The 21,003-nt window shown below is 38.9% G+C and overlaps 1 protein-coding gene across 1 annotated transcript in view; it reads right to left on the bottom strand.

The window, feature by feature from the left end:
• The window catches only part of TMC1 (transmembrane channel like 1), a 259,470-nt gene that overhangs the window by 84,989 nt on the left and 153,478 nt on the right, over positions 1-21,003 (bottom strand). The window contains exons 8-10 of the mRNA XM_007939572.1: positions 18,141-18,294; positions 8,291-8,397; positions 3,691-3,789 (exon numbers count right to left, since the gene is read on the bottom strand). Coding sequence (XP_007937763.1) covers positions 3,691-3,789; positions 8,291-8,397; positions 18,141-18,294 — 360 coding nt within the window. The remainder of the gene's footprint in view (positions 1-3,690; positions 3,790-8,290; positions 8,398-18,140; positions 18,295-21,003) is intronic.

The raw sequence follows: 21,003 nt of genomic DNA, 5'->3' as shown, positions 1-21,003 counted from the left end.
GACTCTGCTGATATTTGAAATACAGGTGGCATATCTTCCAGCATCACAGCAACATGAAAGCCACTACAGTATGACAAATGGACAGATGAGTTGTGGTATGAGTAGCATACCTGTTCTTAATTGTGATAAATATATATGTAACAAAACATATACCATTACAACATTTTTTGCATGTACACGTCAGTGACATTACTTACATCTCTCATGTTTTTCAATTATCACCATTATTAATTTCCAAATTTTTCCATCACCCTTAACAGAAATGCAGTGTCCTTAAGCAATGAATCCTTTTCCTCCTCCATCCTGCACCTGGTAACCACTAATAAATACTGGTTTCAATACACTTGCCTATTCTGCTCCTAATCTTATCGTGGTGTATTTTCATGAGACCTGAAATGATTAATCTCTGAAATAAAAGATCCCTGCAAATAAGGGTGAATTTTAACTAATACACTTCTAAGAAGAAAGTTGTATTATTCCATATGTGAATCACAAAAATTATCTCTCCTAAATGTGGCCAGTGCAAAAAGAGATGGTAGAACTTAAGAAAGCTGAGATGTTCTCAACAGGAAACACCCTTCCTTTGGAAGAGCATTATTTGAAGGAGCTGCTGATGCTGCTTAAATGAACAAATAAACTACTGCTTGTTAACATTCAGAATGTCTATGATAAGACTCCTCTGAGGTCAGATTATAGGCCTTAAGGAAAGGATGTGGCCAAAATCTGCAAGGCAGAAAAAATAGGCTTAGAATGAAATGACTGAGTAAGGCAAGAAATTTGACATTGATGTCAGCCAGATTTTAGTTTAAATTTCTTTTCTTCCCCTAATTATCTGTGCTGTCTTTAGCAAATTAACTAAACCTCAAATGCAAAAAGATCAATAATCTCCAACTTGAAGGGTTATTATGAAGATAAATTTTAAAATATGTGCCTTTTTAACACATAATAACTATTAACTCCCTCCCATTCCATAATCTCTCTTACCTAGGATGACCAGCAGAAAAGAGAAGACAAAATGGACCCACAATTTATTCATATGCAATATACAAGATGTTTTCAAGTTGAAAGTTGCATAACTCCCTTTATTCACAACTCATATTGTTACTCATATGATCTCACCCTCTGATATCAACTCAAGCTCTTTCCAAATTCCAGTCAGTTCCTCCCTCTCTCTCCTTTACAAGAATATCAAAACTGGTTGCACAGTCTCCTGTCCATCATTCAAACATCATTCTTGTGTCTCCAGGTATCTTGCCAAGAAAGATACCCTCTTTTTACAGTCTTAAACTCATTCTCCTAATTATATCGATCATAACCACACCATCTCTGCCAATTTGATCCATGGCATACATATTGTTGTTGTTGTTAAGTGCCGTCGAGTCATTTCCGACTCATAGTGACCCCATGCACAGCAGAACGAAACACTGCCCGATCCCACGCCAACCCCACAATCCCTGCTATACTTGAGCTCATCACTGCAGCCACTGTATCAATCCATCTCGTTGAAGGCCTCCCCCTCTTTCGTCGACCCTCCACCCTACCAAGCATGACATCCTTCTCCAGGGAATGGTCCCTCCTTACAACATGACCAAAATAGGTGAGACGAAGTCTGGCCATTCTTGCTTCCAAGGAGCATTCTGGCTGCACTTCCTCCAGGACAGATCTGTTAGACATTTCTTCAGGAGCTCTGGTAGCATAGTGCCTAAGGCACTTGACTGCTAACCAGAGGCTAGTGGTTCAAACCCACCAACCACTCCTCAGAAGGAAGGTTGGGCAATCTACTTCAGTAGTGATACCACCTCAGAAACCCAAGGAGGGGTCACTATGAGTTGGGTACGACTCGACGGCACATAACAACACCACCACCACCAATTTCTTCCAGTTTTAATAAAATAAATTTCCCTGTTGGTCAATAAGATGTATTACTAGGTGTTTTAGTTAAGGTTTTGTGTCAGCTTGGCTGGGCCTGGTTTTGAGTGGCTCGGCAGCTGGATGTAGTTATCCACCATGATGACACTGGTAATCAACTCCATGGTAGAATCTACTATGAGCAGCTCAGTAGCTGACTTAGGAATGTGATCTACTTCCAGTATATGAGAAGACACTTTGAGAAAGGTCTTGAGGTTTTGGCACATCTAGATCCTATATTTGGCTGAATCTTCATCTCAGTGGCCTGTCATGTTGTCTGCTGATCTTGGGACTACTAATGGATTTGAATTAGTGGCCTACTATATTGCTCGATAATCTTGAGACTATGACATTTTACTTGTCAACCTTGGGTTTTGTCAACCCCAGCAGCCAGTAGCCGCTGGAGTTAAAACATGCCTCCAGCTTTAGTGGGCCAGCAGTAAGAGGCAGAGCTGAAGTCCAAGGTTGAGGGGTCTTCACCCAGCCCCTAGAGCTGCCACTTTGATTTCAGACTTCTAGCCTCCTAAACTGCAAGAGAATAAACCCCTGTTTGTAAAGCCATCTATTTGTGGTATTTTCTGTTAGAGTGTCACTAGAGAACCAACACATCAGGCCAAAAAATCAGAGGGCCAAAAATATGGTGGTTTGTAAATGGTAAAGAACTCTGGTGTCATAGCGGATAAGGCACTTAGGTGCTAATCAGAAGGTCAAACTCACCAGCTGCTTCACTGAAGGAAGATGGGGTGATCTACTTCCATAAAGATTTCCAGCCTCAGAAACCCAACAGGGGTCACTATGAGTCAGAATTGACTTGATGGCTTTTTGTTGTTGTTATGTACCATCGAGTTGGACCTGACTCATAGAAACCCCTTCTTGAGTTTCTGAGGTGGTATCACTAAGGAAGTAGATTGCCCAGCCTTCCTTTCAAAGAGTGGCTGGTGGGTTTGAACCATCAGCCTTCTGGTTAGTAGTCAAGTGCCTTAGGCACTATGCTACCAGAGCTCCCTGACTTGATGGCAGTGAGCTGTAAATTGTAAATTGTGCCTTTGAGAAGCCATAAGATTGACTGACATTGCATATATATATATATAATATCAAATAGTACTTGTTCGCTATTAATTTAAAGGGTATTTAGATGTGTTGTAATACATAATGCTTATAAAAGACAGAGCACTGAGCTTCCGCATTGTGGGGTGGGTCTCCAAAGTTCTCAGATGATGTTCTGTATGGCTTCTCACAATTTCTACTACCTCAATACCGAAGATCTCTGACCCTTCCCATCCTACATGTTCCTCTACCACAAGAGGTCATGCTTGCACTTATTTTACAGAGCTTTATAAATGCAGCTTTTTCATTTTCAGCTGCTCTTCACCTGCATCTATATGGAGTGGCTTGGCTAAACTGGCACATTAACCTTCTGAGATGCAATAAACCAACCCAAGACCCAGTTAGACGGTTCAGGCCCCAAGCCCTCTCTTCCCTAGGCCTGAATTATGTCTTTTTCTTCTAATTTCTCTGACCTTTCTGAACGTGAATAATTCTGCATCTCCAGGGAGCTCCAGGACTTTTGGACAAAGGCTTCCTCTGTGGTGCCATGATAGACAAAATACAGAGAGGGCTGTCTACTTAGACCCGTTTTAAATGCAGCACGAGCATAGCTGTGCTGTCATTGTTTCCTTAAGACATTCATCTAGATCTCAAAGAGGAGCCCAAGGGGTTTCAGAATTTCAGAGTGAGGGAAAATCCATTCTCCCACCAACACAGCTGGGTGAAGATACTTACATTGAAGTCATAAAGCACACCGAAGTTTGCTGCAGACGCCTCTTCAGCTCTAGGAACTGTTTTCCTAGGTAAACTGCCATATGGCAAACCCCAGAGGTACTGTATGGAGAAGCAAAAAAAAAAGAAGTTAACAATTGAAAATAAAGTCTGAACTACACATGAAATCACAAATGGTTTTGTTTAAAAGCACTTCTGAAGCTTTTTCATGGGAACTTTGTAGGCTTCCATGTGGGGTCCCATTTTCTGGGCATCAACTAGTGAAAACAGAATTAAGATCAAAGAGAATGCTAAGAACCCTATATTCCAAGTTAAGCAGACCACCAGCAGTAGGGGTCAACCACATTCCACTGAAGGCTTGCTGAGAGGTCCTACTACCCACCACCAGCTCCAAAGTGGTCCAACTTAGGGAAGGTCTGGAAAAAAGAGAGATGACCTTTCAGAGGACTATCCAGCCACTGCCGTCAAGTTGATTCCAACTCACTGAGAAACTATAGGTCAGAGTAGAACTGCCGGGTAGGGTTTCCAAGGCTATAAATCTTTAAGGAAGCAGACTGCCACATATTTCTCCCACAGGGTGGCTGGTGGGTTCAAACTGCTAAGTTTGGGTTAGCAGCTGAGAGCTTTGACCACTGAGCTACCAAGATTCCTTTCAAGAGACTACATACAGTGCTCAAGAAAATTATCTTATTTATATGTTCGTACAAGAATACCCCTTAGGGCTGGGAGTGGAGCCTATTTTCTTTGTAATGTCAAGGAGAGAGGACTCAAGAGAACCAGTCATAATTTGAGGGTGCCAGCAAGGTGGGAATATGATGCCTGGTTAGGATGTCTGCTTCACCACTAATTCAAGTTTGCTGCCCTGAACTTGTGCTGACTAAGAAAGAAGCCTATAGGGGAAATTTGTTTGGGGAAGCAGCCAGGCAGTGAAGGGCCAAAAAAAGGGTCATAGCCAAATGCCTTTGTAAGAACTGGAAAAAGCACCCCTCGACCCTCTGCCATGAGTCAGAATCAACTCAACAGCAACTAATGGGACCCTCAGGTTGGGCATATGGCTTGTTAAACAGATGTTACTCCTTCCATGAGGGTGGGGATGGAGAATGAAAGCAGTTGAAGCCAGGGTACAGAGCTGACTAGGTGCAGGCTGGATTTCAGCCCCTATTCACTCCCTCCACTCAAGCTGCATGACCTTACAGGGCAGCCCTTTGGGCCCTTAAGTACCCTGGGACTAAACAAATAGAAGATAGGCTTTGCACATACTTTCAAACCCCAAAGTTGGGAGCAATAGAGAACAGAGGAGAATAGGGTCTCAGGCTTGTCCAGTGGCTTGGAATAAAAAGGACATCTGCCTCAAAGGAACGCTGGGTGAAGCTGTTGGGTAAAGGGAGCTGAACAATGTAGTCTTTTTTATGAGACGGCAACCATCCCTAGCCTCTGGTGGTTCTGTAAAGTCACAATGCAGAGTTTCCTACTCCACTTATTCTCTTTATGGAATTGGTAGTCATTGACAAGAAAATAGGATGCCCCTCAGGACCCAACATCATTCTGTAAAAAAGTATCCAAAATCAATATGCTTCCTAGCTCTAGGAATACATCCAATGTAATACATATTAGCTCCATCCATGATATATTAGACATTCTGCAATTTCATATGATCCAAATGAATTAGCCAAAACTTTTAATTTCTTCCATATGGAGGCAGCATGGTGTGAGGGGGAAAAAGTAAATGTAATGGGATAAAATTCAATTTATACCCTGTTTCTGGCACTACACAATGTCTTTGTGGCTGGGTGATGGAATGGAGGAGTTTCAGGTTTCTTGAGAGAGATAAGCAGGAACAAAGCTGAGGCTAGTTTAAATAAGTGAAATATATACATTTTGCTGTCTCACATAAAACTTTTCACTGAGAAGATAGACTACAGACCATCCTCTATGAGCCAAGTAACCTTAGAAACTCCAGAATTATCTGAGATGTTATAGGACTAGTGAATTAGAATGCAAAATCTTGAGAGAAAAGATTGAATCATGGCTCCTAGTCCCACATCAGCTTTTTAAAAAATAATAATAATAATAATACAATTAAATAAGAAGAACATCTCATCTGAGACATTAGGTAAGTCATTTCTAAAATGAGGGAATGAAACTTTCAGAGTTTACCTCACAATTTTCTTGTGAGGCTTAATAAGTAGAAGATGTGAACGTGTTTTACACTATTAAAAGCTAAAACTGGTTATGAATACTCACTTCCATCCAGTTGGATCTGACTCATAGTGACCCCTCCTTGGGTTCCCAAAGTGGTATTACTACAGAAGTACATTGCCCAACCTTCCTTCTGAGGAGTGGCTGGTGGGTTTGAACCTCCAGCCTTCTGGTTAGTAGTCAAATGCCTTAGGGATGTGACCTTAATATTACTATTATGCTGTTTGGGAGGCTTAATGCAGAAACTGGTACTGATTTGAAGCTATGAGGACAAAGAGTCACTTAAAAAAATCCATTTTTGATATTTTGCTCTAATGAACAAATTGGCTCTGACATCCTGGTACCTGAAAAGGTCATGTGTAAGTTAAGCCTAATCCATCTTCTGTATGGTAGGGATCCAAAGAGTCCAAGTGACTTGTCTTCATGTGGGTGAAGACCCCAAACCTGCTCTTGTTTTTTTGGCTTTAGTCCATACTTTTCCCCCATCAGCTCAGAGCTTTGCCTTCTTACTCAGTCTGAATCCATGATCTGCATTACCACCCTCTCTGACTTTGGTGCCAAAACGCCCCACCCAATCCCTACCCTACTGGGGTATGCTTGTGTGTGTTTTGGGCATCTTACTGGTTGTATAGTGTCTAAGACATTTGACTGTTAACCAGAAGGCTGACAGTTCAAACCCACCAGTCACTCCTCGGAAGGAAGATTGGGCAATCTACTTCTGTAGAAATACTACCTCAGAAACCCAAGGAGGGGTCACTATGAGTCGGAAAATGACTCAACGGCAATGAGTTTGATTTAATTTTTTTGGACTTTTTTTATATCTTGGGGGAAATTTGCTTAAATGTGTGTTTATTTACTACAGAAAACCTGGATGCTTTGAATTGCATTAAGAAGCATTTCTTCTAAAGCAAACTTGGTAATATAAATAAGTCCAGATCACAAGGTGTCAAAGCCTTCCTCTTGAGCAATGGTACGTAACATTTTGGCACGGGTCTTACATGAACAATCTGGTAAAAGCCACAAACCCTCACCACATAAAAATGCATCTTTAAGAACACATACAACGTTTTATATGTGATATCAAGAGGCTCACACACCCTTTGAAGCAGGAATTAAGCCCTTGGATCCATGGGCATTATATTAACCAAACCAATTGCTATAAATTGAACTCTGACTCATGACCAGCTCTTGTGTGTCAGAGTAGAACTGTGCTCCCTAAGATTTTCAGTGAGTAATTTTTCAGAAGTAAATCATCAAGCTTTTATTTTGAGGTAGCTCTGGATGACTTGAACTTCTAACCTTTTGATTAGCAGCTGAGTACAATACTATTTATACTAACCAAGAACTCTAACCTACATATTCATATTTACCTATATCTATACACTGACGGTTCAAACCTACCAGCCACTCCTTGGAAGGAAGATGCGGCAATCTACTTTCATAGTGATACTGACTCGGCAACCCAAGGAGGGGTCGCTATGAGTCGGGTCTGACTCGACGGCACATAAACAACAACAATACACGGGTGTGAGTTGCTTAATGTCCATTTAGAAAACATCTAACCTCACATATATCTGTGGTCCAATAAGTTTAAAAAAATGGAAAGCACCTCTTCTTTTGTTTATTATTTCCCCCTAAAGGTTTTAAAGACCACAAACCCAGACTCTTGCAGCACTGGACCATAGATGGGATAGAGGCAGGTGAGGCAGAGGACATGGGCATGGGTGCACACTCAGGCTGTGTCCAATGGACAAGCAGAGAGCAGTTAAGGGGGCTGGGAGGCCTGGCTGCTCCTGTTGCTCAGGTAGGTGGGAGAGTGGGGGACACTGGGTGCATTCCACTCCCTCCTCACTCAGTTCCTCTCACTCCCCACTCCTTCCATTGCCCTTTCAGCCGCTGCCACTGACACATCCATTTCTCTGGGTTCCAACAGCAACTCTAGCAGCAGCAGTTGCAATAAAGACAACTGGAAGAGGGTTCACATAGGTGTTAATATAATGTTCCACAACATCCAAATCATATATTGTGAATGCTATGTGACACTTACCTCTATATATACACAAAAACCAAACATGTTGCTGTCAAATCAATTCCAACTAATGGTGACCCTATAGGACAGAGTAGAACTGCTCCACAGGGTTTGCAAGGCTGTAATCTTTACAGAAGCAGACCATCACATCTTTTTCCCATGGAGCTTCTGGTGGGTTCCAACTACAACCTTTTGGTTAACCAAACAAGTGCTTAAACACTGTACAACCAGGGGTATGTGTATACTGTATAATACTATGATTTTAAGAGGTGAATGTAGCAAATTTGTCTTACTCTTATATAAGACCAAAGGGCTCTTCTAGGAGAGTGGTCACATGAGAAACCTGTTTTCTAAACCAGAAGAAGTCAGACTCACCTCTGGCAACATAATGAGGCTGAACGTCAGGACAAAAAGAACCATATTTACCCCATACATCCATCTTAAGAAGAGGAAATAGGAGGCCACTGATGATCCAAACTGACCTATTAAGAAGAAAATATAAAGGTTGAAACCAAAAAACAAATCAAACCCACTGCCATCGAGCAAATTCCAACTCACAGCATTTGGTTTCTGAGGCAATAAATCTTTACAGAAGTAAATTGCCCTGTTCTCCTCCCACAGAGTGGCTGGTGGAGTTAACTGCCAACCTTCTGAATAGCCATCAAGTGCCTAAGGCACTGGACCACCAGAGCTCATAGAAAGGTGGAAAACCCAAAAAACCAGACCCACTGCCATCAAGTCAATTCTGACTCATAGCAACCTCCATTGGATTTCCGAGGTGGTAAATCTTTATGGAAGTAGATTGCTCAGTCTTGCTTCCATGGAGTGGCTGGTGGGTTTGAACCACCAATATTCTGGTTAGCAGTCAGATGCCTTAGGCATTGTGCTACCAGATTACATAAAGGTTGAAGGGGGGTGGTCAAAACAAAACAAAAGCTCTGTTTTAGTGGCCCTCCAAAATAAATCTACTCATTGCTAAACTGTTTCCTGTGTATATAGATGTGTGTGTAGAACATTTGTGATCTACCCTTCAGAGTCTATATAAGGAGGGGCTTTAGATTAGCAGCTACTACTGCTCTCCAAAGAGGCTATTTTATTCCTTGAATTAATACAAGTAAATGAGCAAATATACATAAAGTGGTTACAACAGTGCCAGGAAATCCATTATGGTTATAATTATAATTATAGTTCTTCTCCCTTTTCCTCAAGTAAATAATGTTCTTCTCAAAAGGGTTCATCATATCTCTAAAGGAGCTCTGATGACATAGTGCCTAAGGTATTTATTTGACTGCTAACCAGATGGTTGGCAGGTCAAAACCCAGCAGCCACTCCACAGAAGGAAGATGGGGAAATCTACTTGCCTAGAGATTTACCACTTCAGAAACCAACTCACTATGAGTAGGAATCAGCTCAATGTCAGTGAGTTTGATTTTGTAGTGGAAGCTTACCCTACCTATTGCCTTTGCTGTTTCCTCTCATTTATGCTATTCTACAAGTACAGTGGAGAAGTGGAAGTTCATTCATTCACTCCACACATTTTTACCAAGCATCTTCTGCTAGCATTATTTTAGATGCTCACAGAAATGTCACAGACACACTCCTATCCCTAATACAATGTACATTTTACTGAAGTGTGGGAACAATAACAATTACACAAGAAAATAGCAGAATAGTAGCCAAACAGGTCCTACAGGGAAAAAGGTGAAGTATTGAGAGGGGTTTCTTTAGATAGGTTTATTGAGAGAGGTACAGTCATGCACTGCATAACATCCATTCTCACAGCATCCAATCACATATACATCCACGGTCCCACAATATTATAATAGAGTTCAGAAATCTCGATAGGAAATGGGATATAGCAAATGCAACATCTTTCCACATGTAACACATATATCTCATGTCTATTATATACAAAAAGATTGCACTGCCAGGCATATAATAGTACATATGTAACCTATAATACATGTTTTGATAGCTATAATAAATGTCTAGGTTACTGACTTATTTATGTTTTGTGCTGTACTTTCTATCTAAAGTTTATTGTATAACAGGGTATGCTTCAACTTGTAGGCAGCAGCAACCAATATCATATATTACACATCTCTTGAGTGTTGTAGCATGATTTCTTTGTTTAATGGTCTTTCGAAAACATTACCTTGAAGTGTGTAATGGCTCCCAAATGCAGCAAAACCAGTGTTAGTGATAGCAGCACCAAGAGGCAAAGGAGAAGTATTTATTTTGAAGTGAAACAAGTTTAAGTAACAGAAAGGTGGAAAATCAGTGAATTCTATTGCTCATGATTTAGGCATGTCACACTCAACAATCATGATGATCCTCAAAAGCACTGAAAAATTCTCCAAGCTGTTAAAGGATCAGCTCCACTGAAAGCTAAAAGGTTCGCAAAAGTTGGAGAGGGACCTATGGAGAAATTACTAATGATGTGGATTGAGGACTAAACACAAAAGCAAATCACTCTCCGAATGTTGATGATCACTGCTAAAGCACAAAGTATTCTCCAGATGCTTAAATAAAAAGCAGGACCAGATTACTATATGGTGTTTGCACAACATCCAAATCACATAATATCCTATTTCACCTATTGTATCATTGATATTAAGCAATGCGTGGCTGTAACAGAGAAGATGATATTTGAGCAGAGACCCGAAGATAGAGAAGAGGTAGCAAGACTCAGAGGTCTGAAGAGCATCTCAGCAGAGGACAAAGGAGGACAAAAGTCCTGACAAATGCAAGAGCTTAGGGCAATTGAGGAACAAAAGAAGGCCTATGTAGTTGGAGAGGAGCTCTGGTAGCATAGTGCCTAAGGCACTTGACTGCTAACCAGAAGACTGGTGGTTCAAACCCACCAGCCACTTCTTGGAAGGAAGATTGGACAATCTACTTCTGTAGAGATACTGCCTCGGAAACCCAAGGAGGGGTTGCTATGCATTGGGGCAGACTCGACGGCACACAACAACAACAACATGTAGCTGGAGTACAATGAATTAGGGAAAATGGTGACAAATGAGGATGAAGGAGCCCAAAGTCACTTTGTACAGGGCCTTTTAAGGTAAAAAGGAGGATCTTACTCTAAACATGATGAGAGGTCATTGATGAGTAATAAAAACATCACTTTGTGGGATTGTATTGGGAAAGAATTGGCAAGAATAATTCTATCAACTCCAGTACCAAAATAATGATGAGTAAAGTGATCTAATTCTTATTGACTGAAAAAAAAAAGGAGGAAAAAAAAAAGAAGAAAAAGAAGGCTTTAAGCAGTGAATGGAAGAGGAATTAAAAACAGGAGTTAGAAGTCTCTGGTTAAGAATTCTCTGATGAACAAAAGCCAAAGACTTTTTGATTATCATTTTAGATTGGGGGTCAAGTTACTAGCTTTCCCAATTTTCATTTTCTGTTGTTCAAAGGGAAAAAAAAAAAAGAGCAGCCTCAGCCATTCCTTACTTCAGCACCTTTGTCTTGTCTCATTCTGCCACGTTTCCAGTGATCAGTGGTTTTCTTGGACTCTCAGACATTGAAATATTGCCAGTGGTAAAACATTATTACCAGGATAGAGAGGCTCATGGGAAGCAAATCCTAGCCTCTATTTTCTAAGACGAGACTGACCTCCTATGAAAGTAATACCTCTGTTTTAGAACTAAGTCTAGTCTTTAGATACCATCTTACTCATGCCCATAACACAGTGTCAGGTTTTGTTTTGTTTTGTTTCCAGAAATTTAAAATGAGGTCAATCTGTAAATGGACTTTTTCAAGAAATTAATTATTTTGAAGTCTGGAAATTTCTTTTTCTTTAATCTCAAAAGAGAGACCTGAATCTATGTCACCTTGTATAGAGGTGTAGAATTCTACAATATGTGTAAGAGCATTTGGTTTTGACAGACATGCACGCCGACTGCGGTAGCCAGAAGCACTGGCCGGTGTGTAGAAACACTAAAGCACATGCACCCATCATGGGACATCTGATCATCCACCTGGCTCCCCGTGATTCCATATCATTTCATCGTTGTTATCTAGGTTCTCTAGTAACGACTAACCGGAGACTACCTCAGCCAGTTTTCACTCATCATGTTTTATTGAGGGTTGAGCACAATGGATGACCAGCTTGTTAGTTATTACAATTACTCATTTACTGGAGAAGCTCCGTATCTAGGTATTGTTCCTTGGAAACACGCCCACAAGACTCTCTGGTATAGGGTCCCAAGCACAGAACACTGACTTTTCCTTCCTCCCTTCTCACATTCCTTTTCTTCTTTCCTCCTTCCCTCCCTCCCTCCTTCTCACATTCCTTTTCTTCTTTCCTCCTTCCCTCCCTCCTTTACTCCCTCCCTCTCTCTTTCCTACATTTCTTCATTCCTGCATTTCTTCCAGTTTTTGCAGTTTTACTCTTTTTACTACCTAGACCCACATTCTCCCAGCCCCAATTCACAACCTCTGGGAATTTAATTCCTCAGGCATAGGATAGCAGCCACTCCTCGGAAGGAAGGTTGGGCAATCTCCTTCCGTAGTGATACTGCCCGGAAACCCAAGGAGGGGTCGCTATGAGTCGGGTCCGACTCGACGGCACAGAACAACAACAAGGATATAAATATACCTAAACCCATAAGAGGCAATCAGTATTTGACTGAACCAAGATTTTATTGACAATAATAGTAAACATTTAATGAATCTTTATTTCAGACACCTATTTGACCTCTGTGTATTAACACTTAATAATCATCCAACACTTATGATATAGGAATTACTGTTGACTTCTTTTACAGAAACTATGACTCAGATTCACTTGCTCAAGATCCATGTGTAGTAAACGATGGAGTCAGGATTCAAAGCCAGGCAGTCTTGCTCTACAGGTATTTGATTCCGAATCTAGACCTCTCTTAACTACAATGCTGTTATCGCCTTTCAGACAGAATTGATAACTAAGTTGAATCAAGATATTAAATATATATATATATATATGTATAAGAAATATGCAATGAATATGTATGTGTAAAAGAACAATTATAGATAATATCCATCAATCCTTTAGGACAGTTAAATTCACAAATTTGGATAACCAAAAAACACCAAACTCACTGCCATTGAGTCACTTTCAACTCCTAGCGACCTCCACTGGGTTTCCAAGGCTGTAAATCTTTACAGAAGCAGATGGCCCCATCTTCCTCCTGCAGAGCAGCTGGTAGGTTTGAGCCACAGACCTTCTGGTTAGCAGCCAAATGCCTTATCCACTACAGCCACTAATTTATGTTTTTTAAAAATAATGTTTAACTGTATTGAAATATATATGCATGTATGTATTAAACAAAACATTTACCATTTCAGTCATTTTTCTTTTTTAATTTGACTAATGCTATTTTCATGGTAAATTAGTAAGATGACATCTTTAGCATATGAGAAAATGAGACCTTACACTTATATATATTTTTCTTCTGAAATGTCTTGTGTTTCTTTTAAGTTAGAGTTAAAGTTTCTTTCTCCCTCTGTTCATTTAGTATTGAGACAAAGTAATTTGTAGTCTGTCATCATGTATAATTTCCTCTTCAACAGAAGAATAGTAAGACAAGCAGATAAATATGAGAATTTCTAAATAGGAATATACCCATTAAATAATGGGAACTCTGGTAGCGTAGTGCCTAAGGCACTTGACTGCTAACCAGAAGGCTGGTGGATCAAACCCACCAGCCACTCCTCGGAAGGAAGGTTGGGCAATCTACTTCCATAGTGATACTGCCTTGGAAACCCAAGGAGGGGGTCGCTATGAGTCGGGTCCAACTCGACAGCACAGAACAACAACACAATAACGACATGAGTATAACATGAAATGCCATTACATTAGGCTGGGATATGATGCACAGTTTCTTTCAAACGGGTCAAGTGATATGGAACAAAATATGACAAATTCAGTTTCTATATTCTGGAGCCCTTAGGCCAGCAGAGAAGCATGATGTTTAAACCCTATGCTTATTGTTGCCTGTTTACCTTCGGAAGCTATTTCCAGTCTGAAAAGAGGTTGGTCACATCATTTATTTATTTATTTATTTATTTATTTATTTATTTATTTATTTATTTATTTATGGTATAATTTACATTGAGGACCCCCTGGGTGATGCAGACAGTTTATGTGCTCACTGTTAACTGAAAGGTTGCTGGTTCAAGCCCACCCAGAGGTGCTTCAAAAGAAAGGCCTGGCAATCTTCTTCCAAAAACCAGCCATTGACAACTCTGTGGAGCAAGGTCTACTCTCACACACATGGAGTCGTCATGAGTTGGAATTGCCTTGATGGCAACTGGTAATTCACATTAAGGAGCAAGTAGATTTTAATTCTGAGAAACATTGGGAATCTCCAGCTTGAATGACATTCATGGTTTGAATAGTAACCCTAGTGTCGCAGTGGGTATACCTTATATTTCTAGGGGTAAAACTATGCAGTTTCTTCAGCAAAATAAGAAATGCAATGTGGCTAATAAGATGTGTCCCTGTAGGCCACTCTGGGGTTTTAGACATGGCTCCTTTATAAGTTTATTAAAACCCAAAATACCAACTGCTGTCAAGTCTATTCCAATGCATGTTGTTGTTGTTGTTGTTATTTGCTGTCGAGTCAGCCCGACTCACAGTGACCCCTCCTTGGGTTTCCAAGGCAGTATTACTAGAGAAGTAGGATTGCCCAACCTTCCTTCCGAGGAGTGGCTGGTGGGTTTGAACCGCCAGCCTTCTGGTTAGCAGTCAAGTGCCTTAGGCACTATGCTACCAGAGCTTAGAGACTCTAAAGGACAAAACAGAATTGCCCCCTAGGGTTGCCAAGGCTGTAAATCTTTACAGAAGCAGATTGCTACATCCTCCTCCCATGGAGTAGCTAATGGGTATGAACCGCTGAGGTTTTTAGTTAGCAGGTGAGCACTTTAACCACTGTGCCACTAAGACTCCTTTCATAAAGTTAGCATGACAGTAAAACCCCATGATATTCCTATGTAATGTACAACTTCACAGCATCTCTCTGTGAAAAATATTGTCAAATCTATTTTCATCAACAACAAAAATTTGGAGGTCATGGAAGTGAGTATCTGGTTCACACTAGTAAAGGGACTATTGGAATCAAATGGCATCATGGAAACAGTATGAGTTTTAGACTCTGACCGAGTTCTACTGTTGATTCTGCCAATTATTGCACAGAGCTTTGTGGAAACCCAGTGCAGAGTGGTAATTTGGTATTCCTTTAAAACTTCATTTAAAAATATATATATATTTATATATTGCTATTTATTTAGAGATTGAGCCATATGTGAGGACAAGAGAGATTAGAAGTCTCATGGGAGTAAAGCTCAGCCTCTCCTCTATTAAGCATGCCATCATCATAACCATCACCATGATTTATTTGCTTATATTTCATGATCTGTATTCTCTGCCCACCCCACCCAGCTGCATATTCCAACATTTGGATGTAAGCTCAATGAGAACATGATCCTTACTCATCTTTGTCAGTGCTGCATCCCAAATGCCTAGAAACATGCCTAGTATGTTACAGACACTCAATGAGTATTTGTTCAATTAATCATTCAATCAATCTGAGCTTATTCTGAACATTAAATGAGATATTCTATGTTAGATGATCCTGCCTTTCAGAAGAAATAATGCTCCAAATGTGTTAGCATTATTTTACAAACTACGACAAATATACTTCTAAAAATGAAGGGGGAAGAAGTATATAGAGAGTTAGAGCCTATAGGTTTTTGTATATGGCTGTATTTTTTATTTTTAACTATATTTCAATGAGGTAGGATTGGGAGAATAACTATCAAGAAGTTTGTAACTACCCACAGTTTGTTAGACTAATGGAGTCCTCTTTAGCAAAACATATTAAAAAAGAAAGAAGCTTATCAAATCTTCCTTAAAGTAAAAAATAGCATGCCACAACTATTTCTAGGAAAGCTATTTAATCACATATTTAAAGTAGGAAGCCTAATGCATATAGTGCAGGAACATTGAAAATTAATTAAAATGATGTTTGTAGGGTATCTGCCTCATGGTGGCACTCAATAAATGGTGGCATGGTTATTGTTATTAGAATAGAAAACAAGACTCAATTCTCCCCCAAGTGAGGCAAACCACCACTAAAAGTAAAATCTAGACAACCTAGCTTAATGATAAGTTACAAAATGGAAGAAAAAATAAGTCACATTTGCTTGAATAGTCTAGTTTGGCTGTTCCAAGTTTACTGGGGGAAGAGGGGAGGAGGAAATAACTAAGGTATTATTGAATAGCTCTCAATCTGTTGTTCCCACTGAGACACTCACACTAGATGTTGGTCATATGTGTAAGTCATTCCTGTGTGCAATTTCTGGCAACAGAAACAACTCCATCTGTGTCTATCACACTCAAAACGAGCTATTGTAACATGAGTGAGCATGGCATTATTATTGGGATAGGCTGGATTCTGTTCTAGTGAACTTTAAAAACATATAATTTGCAAATGTATGTATTTCAACCATCATTAACTACAAAGGTTTGGGGATATATCTCACAATTGACCAAGATTCAACCCTATCATTTTATAAATAAGTAGACTGAGGACTAAAGGGATTAAATGATTGGCTCAAAGTCAAACAGCTAATTTGTGGCAAAGCAAGCACTAAATTCAAATTATTTCTAAACAAAATGTGTCAGGATCTTAATGGCCTTCTATTCCTCAATGCTGTCAAGTTACCATATTTCAGTTGATGAGATTTCATAATCTCTATTATTTTTAAGTATCTGAATTCTTTCTTCTATGTCCTAGAATAGTAGACATTCAGAGAGTTTGTTCATGTTTAGTTTTATGCAACACAGATTTATTGAGTGCCAAACATATTCTAGGCCCAGGGATAGAGAACTGAACAAAATACAATCCCTTCCTTCATGTTGATTGAGAGACATGGACATAAATTAAAATTAAATTTTATCAAAAAGTGAAAAACTTATATTATTAAAAATATAATATCTCATGATTTTAATAAATGCTACAATAAAAATAAAAGTGAGCTGGCACAGAGACTATATGGGAAGATTTGTAATTAATGAGTTAATGTATTTTAAATCATTTCTATTTAATAATGAGAGACAAAATTAGAAGGGATAGTCACTCCTTAAACTTGCCCAATCATGCCAGTGAAATACCCATCAGCTGGGTCATCTCCCTATGGAGCCTCCATTTTAATTATGCAACTTCACATCCAACCAGCAGGAAAACCTGCTTTGTGAGCTGGAGATGTGTGGAGGGAAGTCAGGTCCTAGTCACAGCCCATAGAAATCAGAGTATGGCCAGATTATGCTCAAATGTTTTTAAAGAGTATCTAATTTTTAATAACCTTTTAAAATTCTTTATTATCTTTTAATAATCTTCATTCTTTATTATTTCTTTAAATAATTTACTATTATGTTTATAATGTTTTTAGTTTGTTTATTTGCCTTGTTCTAAAGAGCCCTGGTGGTGTAGTGGTTAAAGCTTGACTACTAACTAAGAAGTTCAGTGGTTTGAGCCTATCAGCCACTCTGCAGGAGGAAGATGTAGTAGTCTATTTCCATAAAAATTCACTGCTTTGAAAACCCTGTGGGGCAGTTCTATTCTGTCCTATAGGGTTGCAATTAGTTGGATCAACTCAATGGCAGTGAGTGGTTTAGTTTGGCCTTATTTTTTATTAGGTATATTATCCAGCTTTATTTATTTACTATGAATATTACACAAATTGAAAGCACAATATGAAGATTCAAACAGCAATTTTCTGTTTGATTATTGCTTATTCTACTTCACAGGTTTGAAAATGAGGCTCTAAGACTTCCTCACTCTTTTTGGAACTGTGTTTTGATTATTGGCTAACCTTCATGTGAGTATGTATTTTCAATGCCATGTTCATTGCCAAAAAAACTTGCCTTTTCGATGATATGACTTAATGTTGTGAACAACATGATTTCCCTGTGTAAGAGAGAAAACAAGTTCAAAATAAAAACATTTTCAAGTTTAACCAAGAAAGTGAGAATGAAACCAGAGCTATGATTGTTAATTGCTAGCAAATACCTTCACAGTGTACAAAGGAGGAATAAAACCTGTGGTTGACTTGTTTGTTTGCTTTGTTTTCAATCATTCCAATAATCCAGAGACTGAGAGAGACATTTGACAAATTTACAAAATATATAACTAGAACAATTGCCCCCATCTAATGAGATCTAATGAACACTTACTTTCAATTGCCTTAATTTTATTTTCCCATGGGATACAAGCAGCTTTGAAGTTCTCAAAATCACGGAGAAATTTTGCCCATTTCTGAAAAAGAAGCCATGTATAATGGTAAAGTTCAACTCTTGGTTCGTCAAGATGTTTATCTCCCACTCTCCCCTTAAAACATCACAAAGTTCTGGGCTTGGAAAGATATTTATAACATAAAGTACTGCTTTCTGAAAAAAAGACAAAGCATATATTTTACTTATCTCCTTGTAGACAGACCTACCCACTGTAGTAGTTGTTGTTATGTGCCATTCGTTAATTCAGACCTGACTCATAGTGACCCCACCTTGGGTTTCCGAGGCAGTATCACTATGGAAGTAGATTGACCTACCCCCTAGACCAATATAATTTTAAAAATGTTTACTAACCCTTTACTTTATAGGCAATATGCTGACCAGTGAAAAAGATCTGTTTATCCTATCAACCCAAAGAGATCAGGGACTAAGTTAGTGCTTAATAACGTGATTGGCACATAGTATGCCCTTAATTGGGAGCTCTGGTGGCATAGTGCCTAAGACATTTGACTGCTAACCAGAGGGCTGGCAGTTCAAACCCACCAGCCCCTCCTCAGAAAGAAGGTTGGGCAATCTAGTTCTGTAGTGATATGCCTCGAAAACCCAAGGAGGAGTCGCTGTGAGTTGGATTCTACTCCATGGCAGTGAGTTTGGTTTTTTTTTTTTTTTGGTTTTTTTTTTGGTTTTTGGTATGCCCTTAATTAATACTTGTTGGATAAATGAATTAATGAAATATGACTATGATATAGTCCCTGCCTAGTGTGCTAGAATAGACTATATATAAACAGATGATACAGTGTGGTAAATGATATGACACAGGACACTTCATTTTAGAAGTAAAAAGGAGAGGCAGAGCAGTCAGCTAAATGAAAAGACATGATGTCACAGGAAGAGAAAGGAAAAAGTCATAAATTGGTTTTATGGAAGATCTTCCATTTCATCCATAGTCAAGTGACCCACACTAAAGAATGGGAATGGGGCATATCATTTTTCATATCCAAAAATTATGCTGGAGTAAGGTGTGAGCCTTATCAGTATGAAACAAGTTAAAAGGATTACCCAAATCTAGAAACATCCCAAATGTTCATTTACCATAGGATGAAACAATTAATTGTGGTATCTTCATACAATGTAATGCAACACATCAATAAGATGAACTATAAATATTCCCAAGAGCAAGGATGTATCTCATGAACATGATATCAAGAATCCAGGCTGGAAAAAAAAAGCAAGTACTATATGATTTAATTTATTTAAATTTTAAAAATAGGCAGAGCTAATCTATGGTACTGGAAGGCAAAGTTTCTCTTTTGGAGGAGAGCTAGTGACTGCAAGGGTATAGGAGGTTGTGTCTTGAATTCTGATCATGTTCTATTTCTCAATCTGGGTGGAAGATACACCAGAGTATTTATAAAAATTCATTACGATATATAATTGTGGTTTGTGTACTTACTGAATGCATATGTCAACAAAATTTTCATTTAAAGTAATGCAAATTCCTTTGATTCCAGAAACAACTAGAACATCACAGGGGAGGAGACCTATTATCTCCTATGGATACAGACAGAAAAATTCTCAAAAAAGTACTAGTAAACCAAATCCAGCAGCATATAGAAAACATTGTATGTCATGATCAAGTGAAATTTGTCCCAAGAATGCAAGGTTAGTTTAACACACAAAAATTAATTAATGTAATATAACATATCAACAGAATAAAGGACACAAACCACATAATAAGTTCAATAAATTAAGAAAAAGGGTTTGACAAAATCCAACATCCTGAATGCTTTCTTCCTGAAGTAAGAAACTAGACAATGACATCTACTTTTGCCACATCTATGAGATACTGTGCTGGAAGTTCTAGCAAGGATAATTAGTCAATAATAATAAGTAAAAAGTCATCTAAGTCATCTACATTGTAACAAAAATGCAACCACTGCCATGGAGTTGGACCCGACTCATAGCAACCACTCCTTGGGTTTCTGAGGTGGTATCACTACAGAAGTAGATTGCCCAACCTTCCTTCCAAGAAGAAGTAAAATTATATCTGTTTGCATATAACACTATTTTGTATATAGGAAATCCAAAAGAATCCACTAAAAGAAAAAAAAAATATATTAGAACAAATAAATGAGTACAGCAAGATTGCAGGATATAAGATAAATGTACAGAATTCAATTACATTTTTTTTCATTAACAATAAACAATGTGAAAATAGCATTAAGAAAGCATTCAATTTATAATAACCAAAATTGAATACAAAAAATTGCAAAATTTGTACTCCAAAAACTACAAGACATTGTTGAAAGAAGTTAAAGAAGATCTAAATAAATGGAAAAACATGCCCTATTCATGGATTGGAAGATTTGATAATGATAAGTGACTATTAATGGGCAAGGAGTTTCTTTGTATGGTAATGAAACTGTTATAAAATAAGATTGTGATGAAGATTGCATAACTCTGTTATGCATTGAAAACATTGAAGATCATTGATTTGTCTGTTTTAATTTCTGAGTGAATCGTATGGTACGTATGATATTTAAAGTTGTGTGTCAACTTGGCTGGGCCATAATTCTAAATGGTTTAGCAATTATGATGTACTCATCACCCACGAGATCCATTTCTTCTGTGGATCAGGATTCTGTTGTGCTGCCTATAACTAGCAAGGTAAGCACGGGCGTAGCACAGAGTAGCAGGCCGGAAGAGCAGGAGAAAAGGGTAAAACCCAGGAAGCCAAAGAGAAGAGCAATCAGCTGAAGGGATTAGGTGAGGAGGGGAAACTCAGGCCCGCCCAGAGTAGCAGGCC

This window comes from Orycteropus afer, unplaced genomic scaffold, assembly GCF_000298275.1.
Source record: "Orycteropus afer afer isolate SDZICR_OR568_19922 unplaced genomic scaffold, OryAfe1.0 scaffold00005, whole genome shotgun sequence".
In the NCBI taxonomy this organism is placed as follows: Eukaryota; Metazoa; Chordata; class Mammalia; order Tubulidentata; family Orycteropodidae; genus Orycteropus; species Orycteropus afer.
Note: the sequence above shows the minus strand (reverse complement) of the source record. Positions and strands in the feature narration are given on the sequence as shown.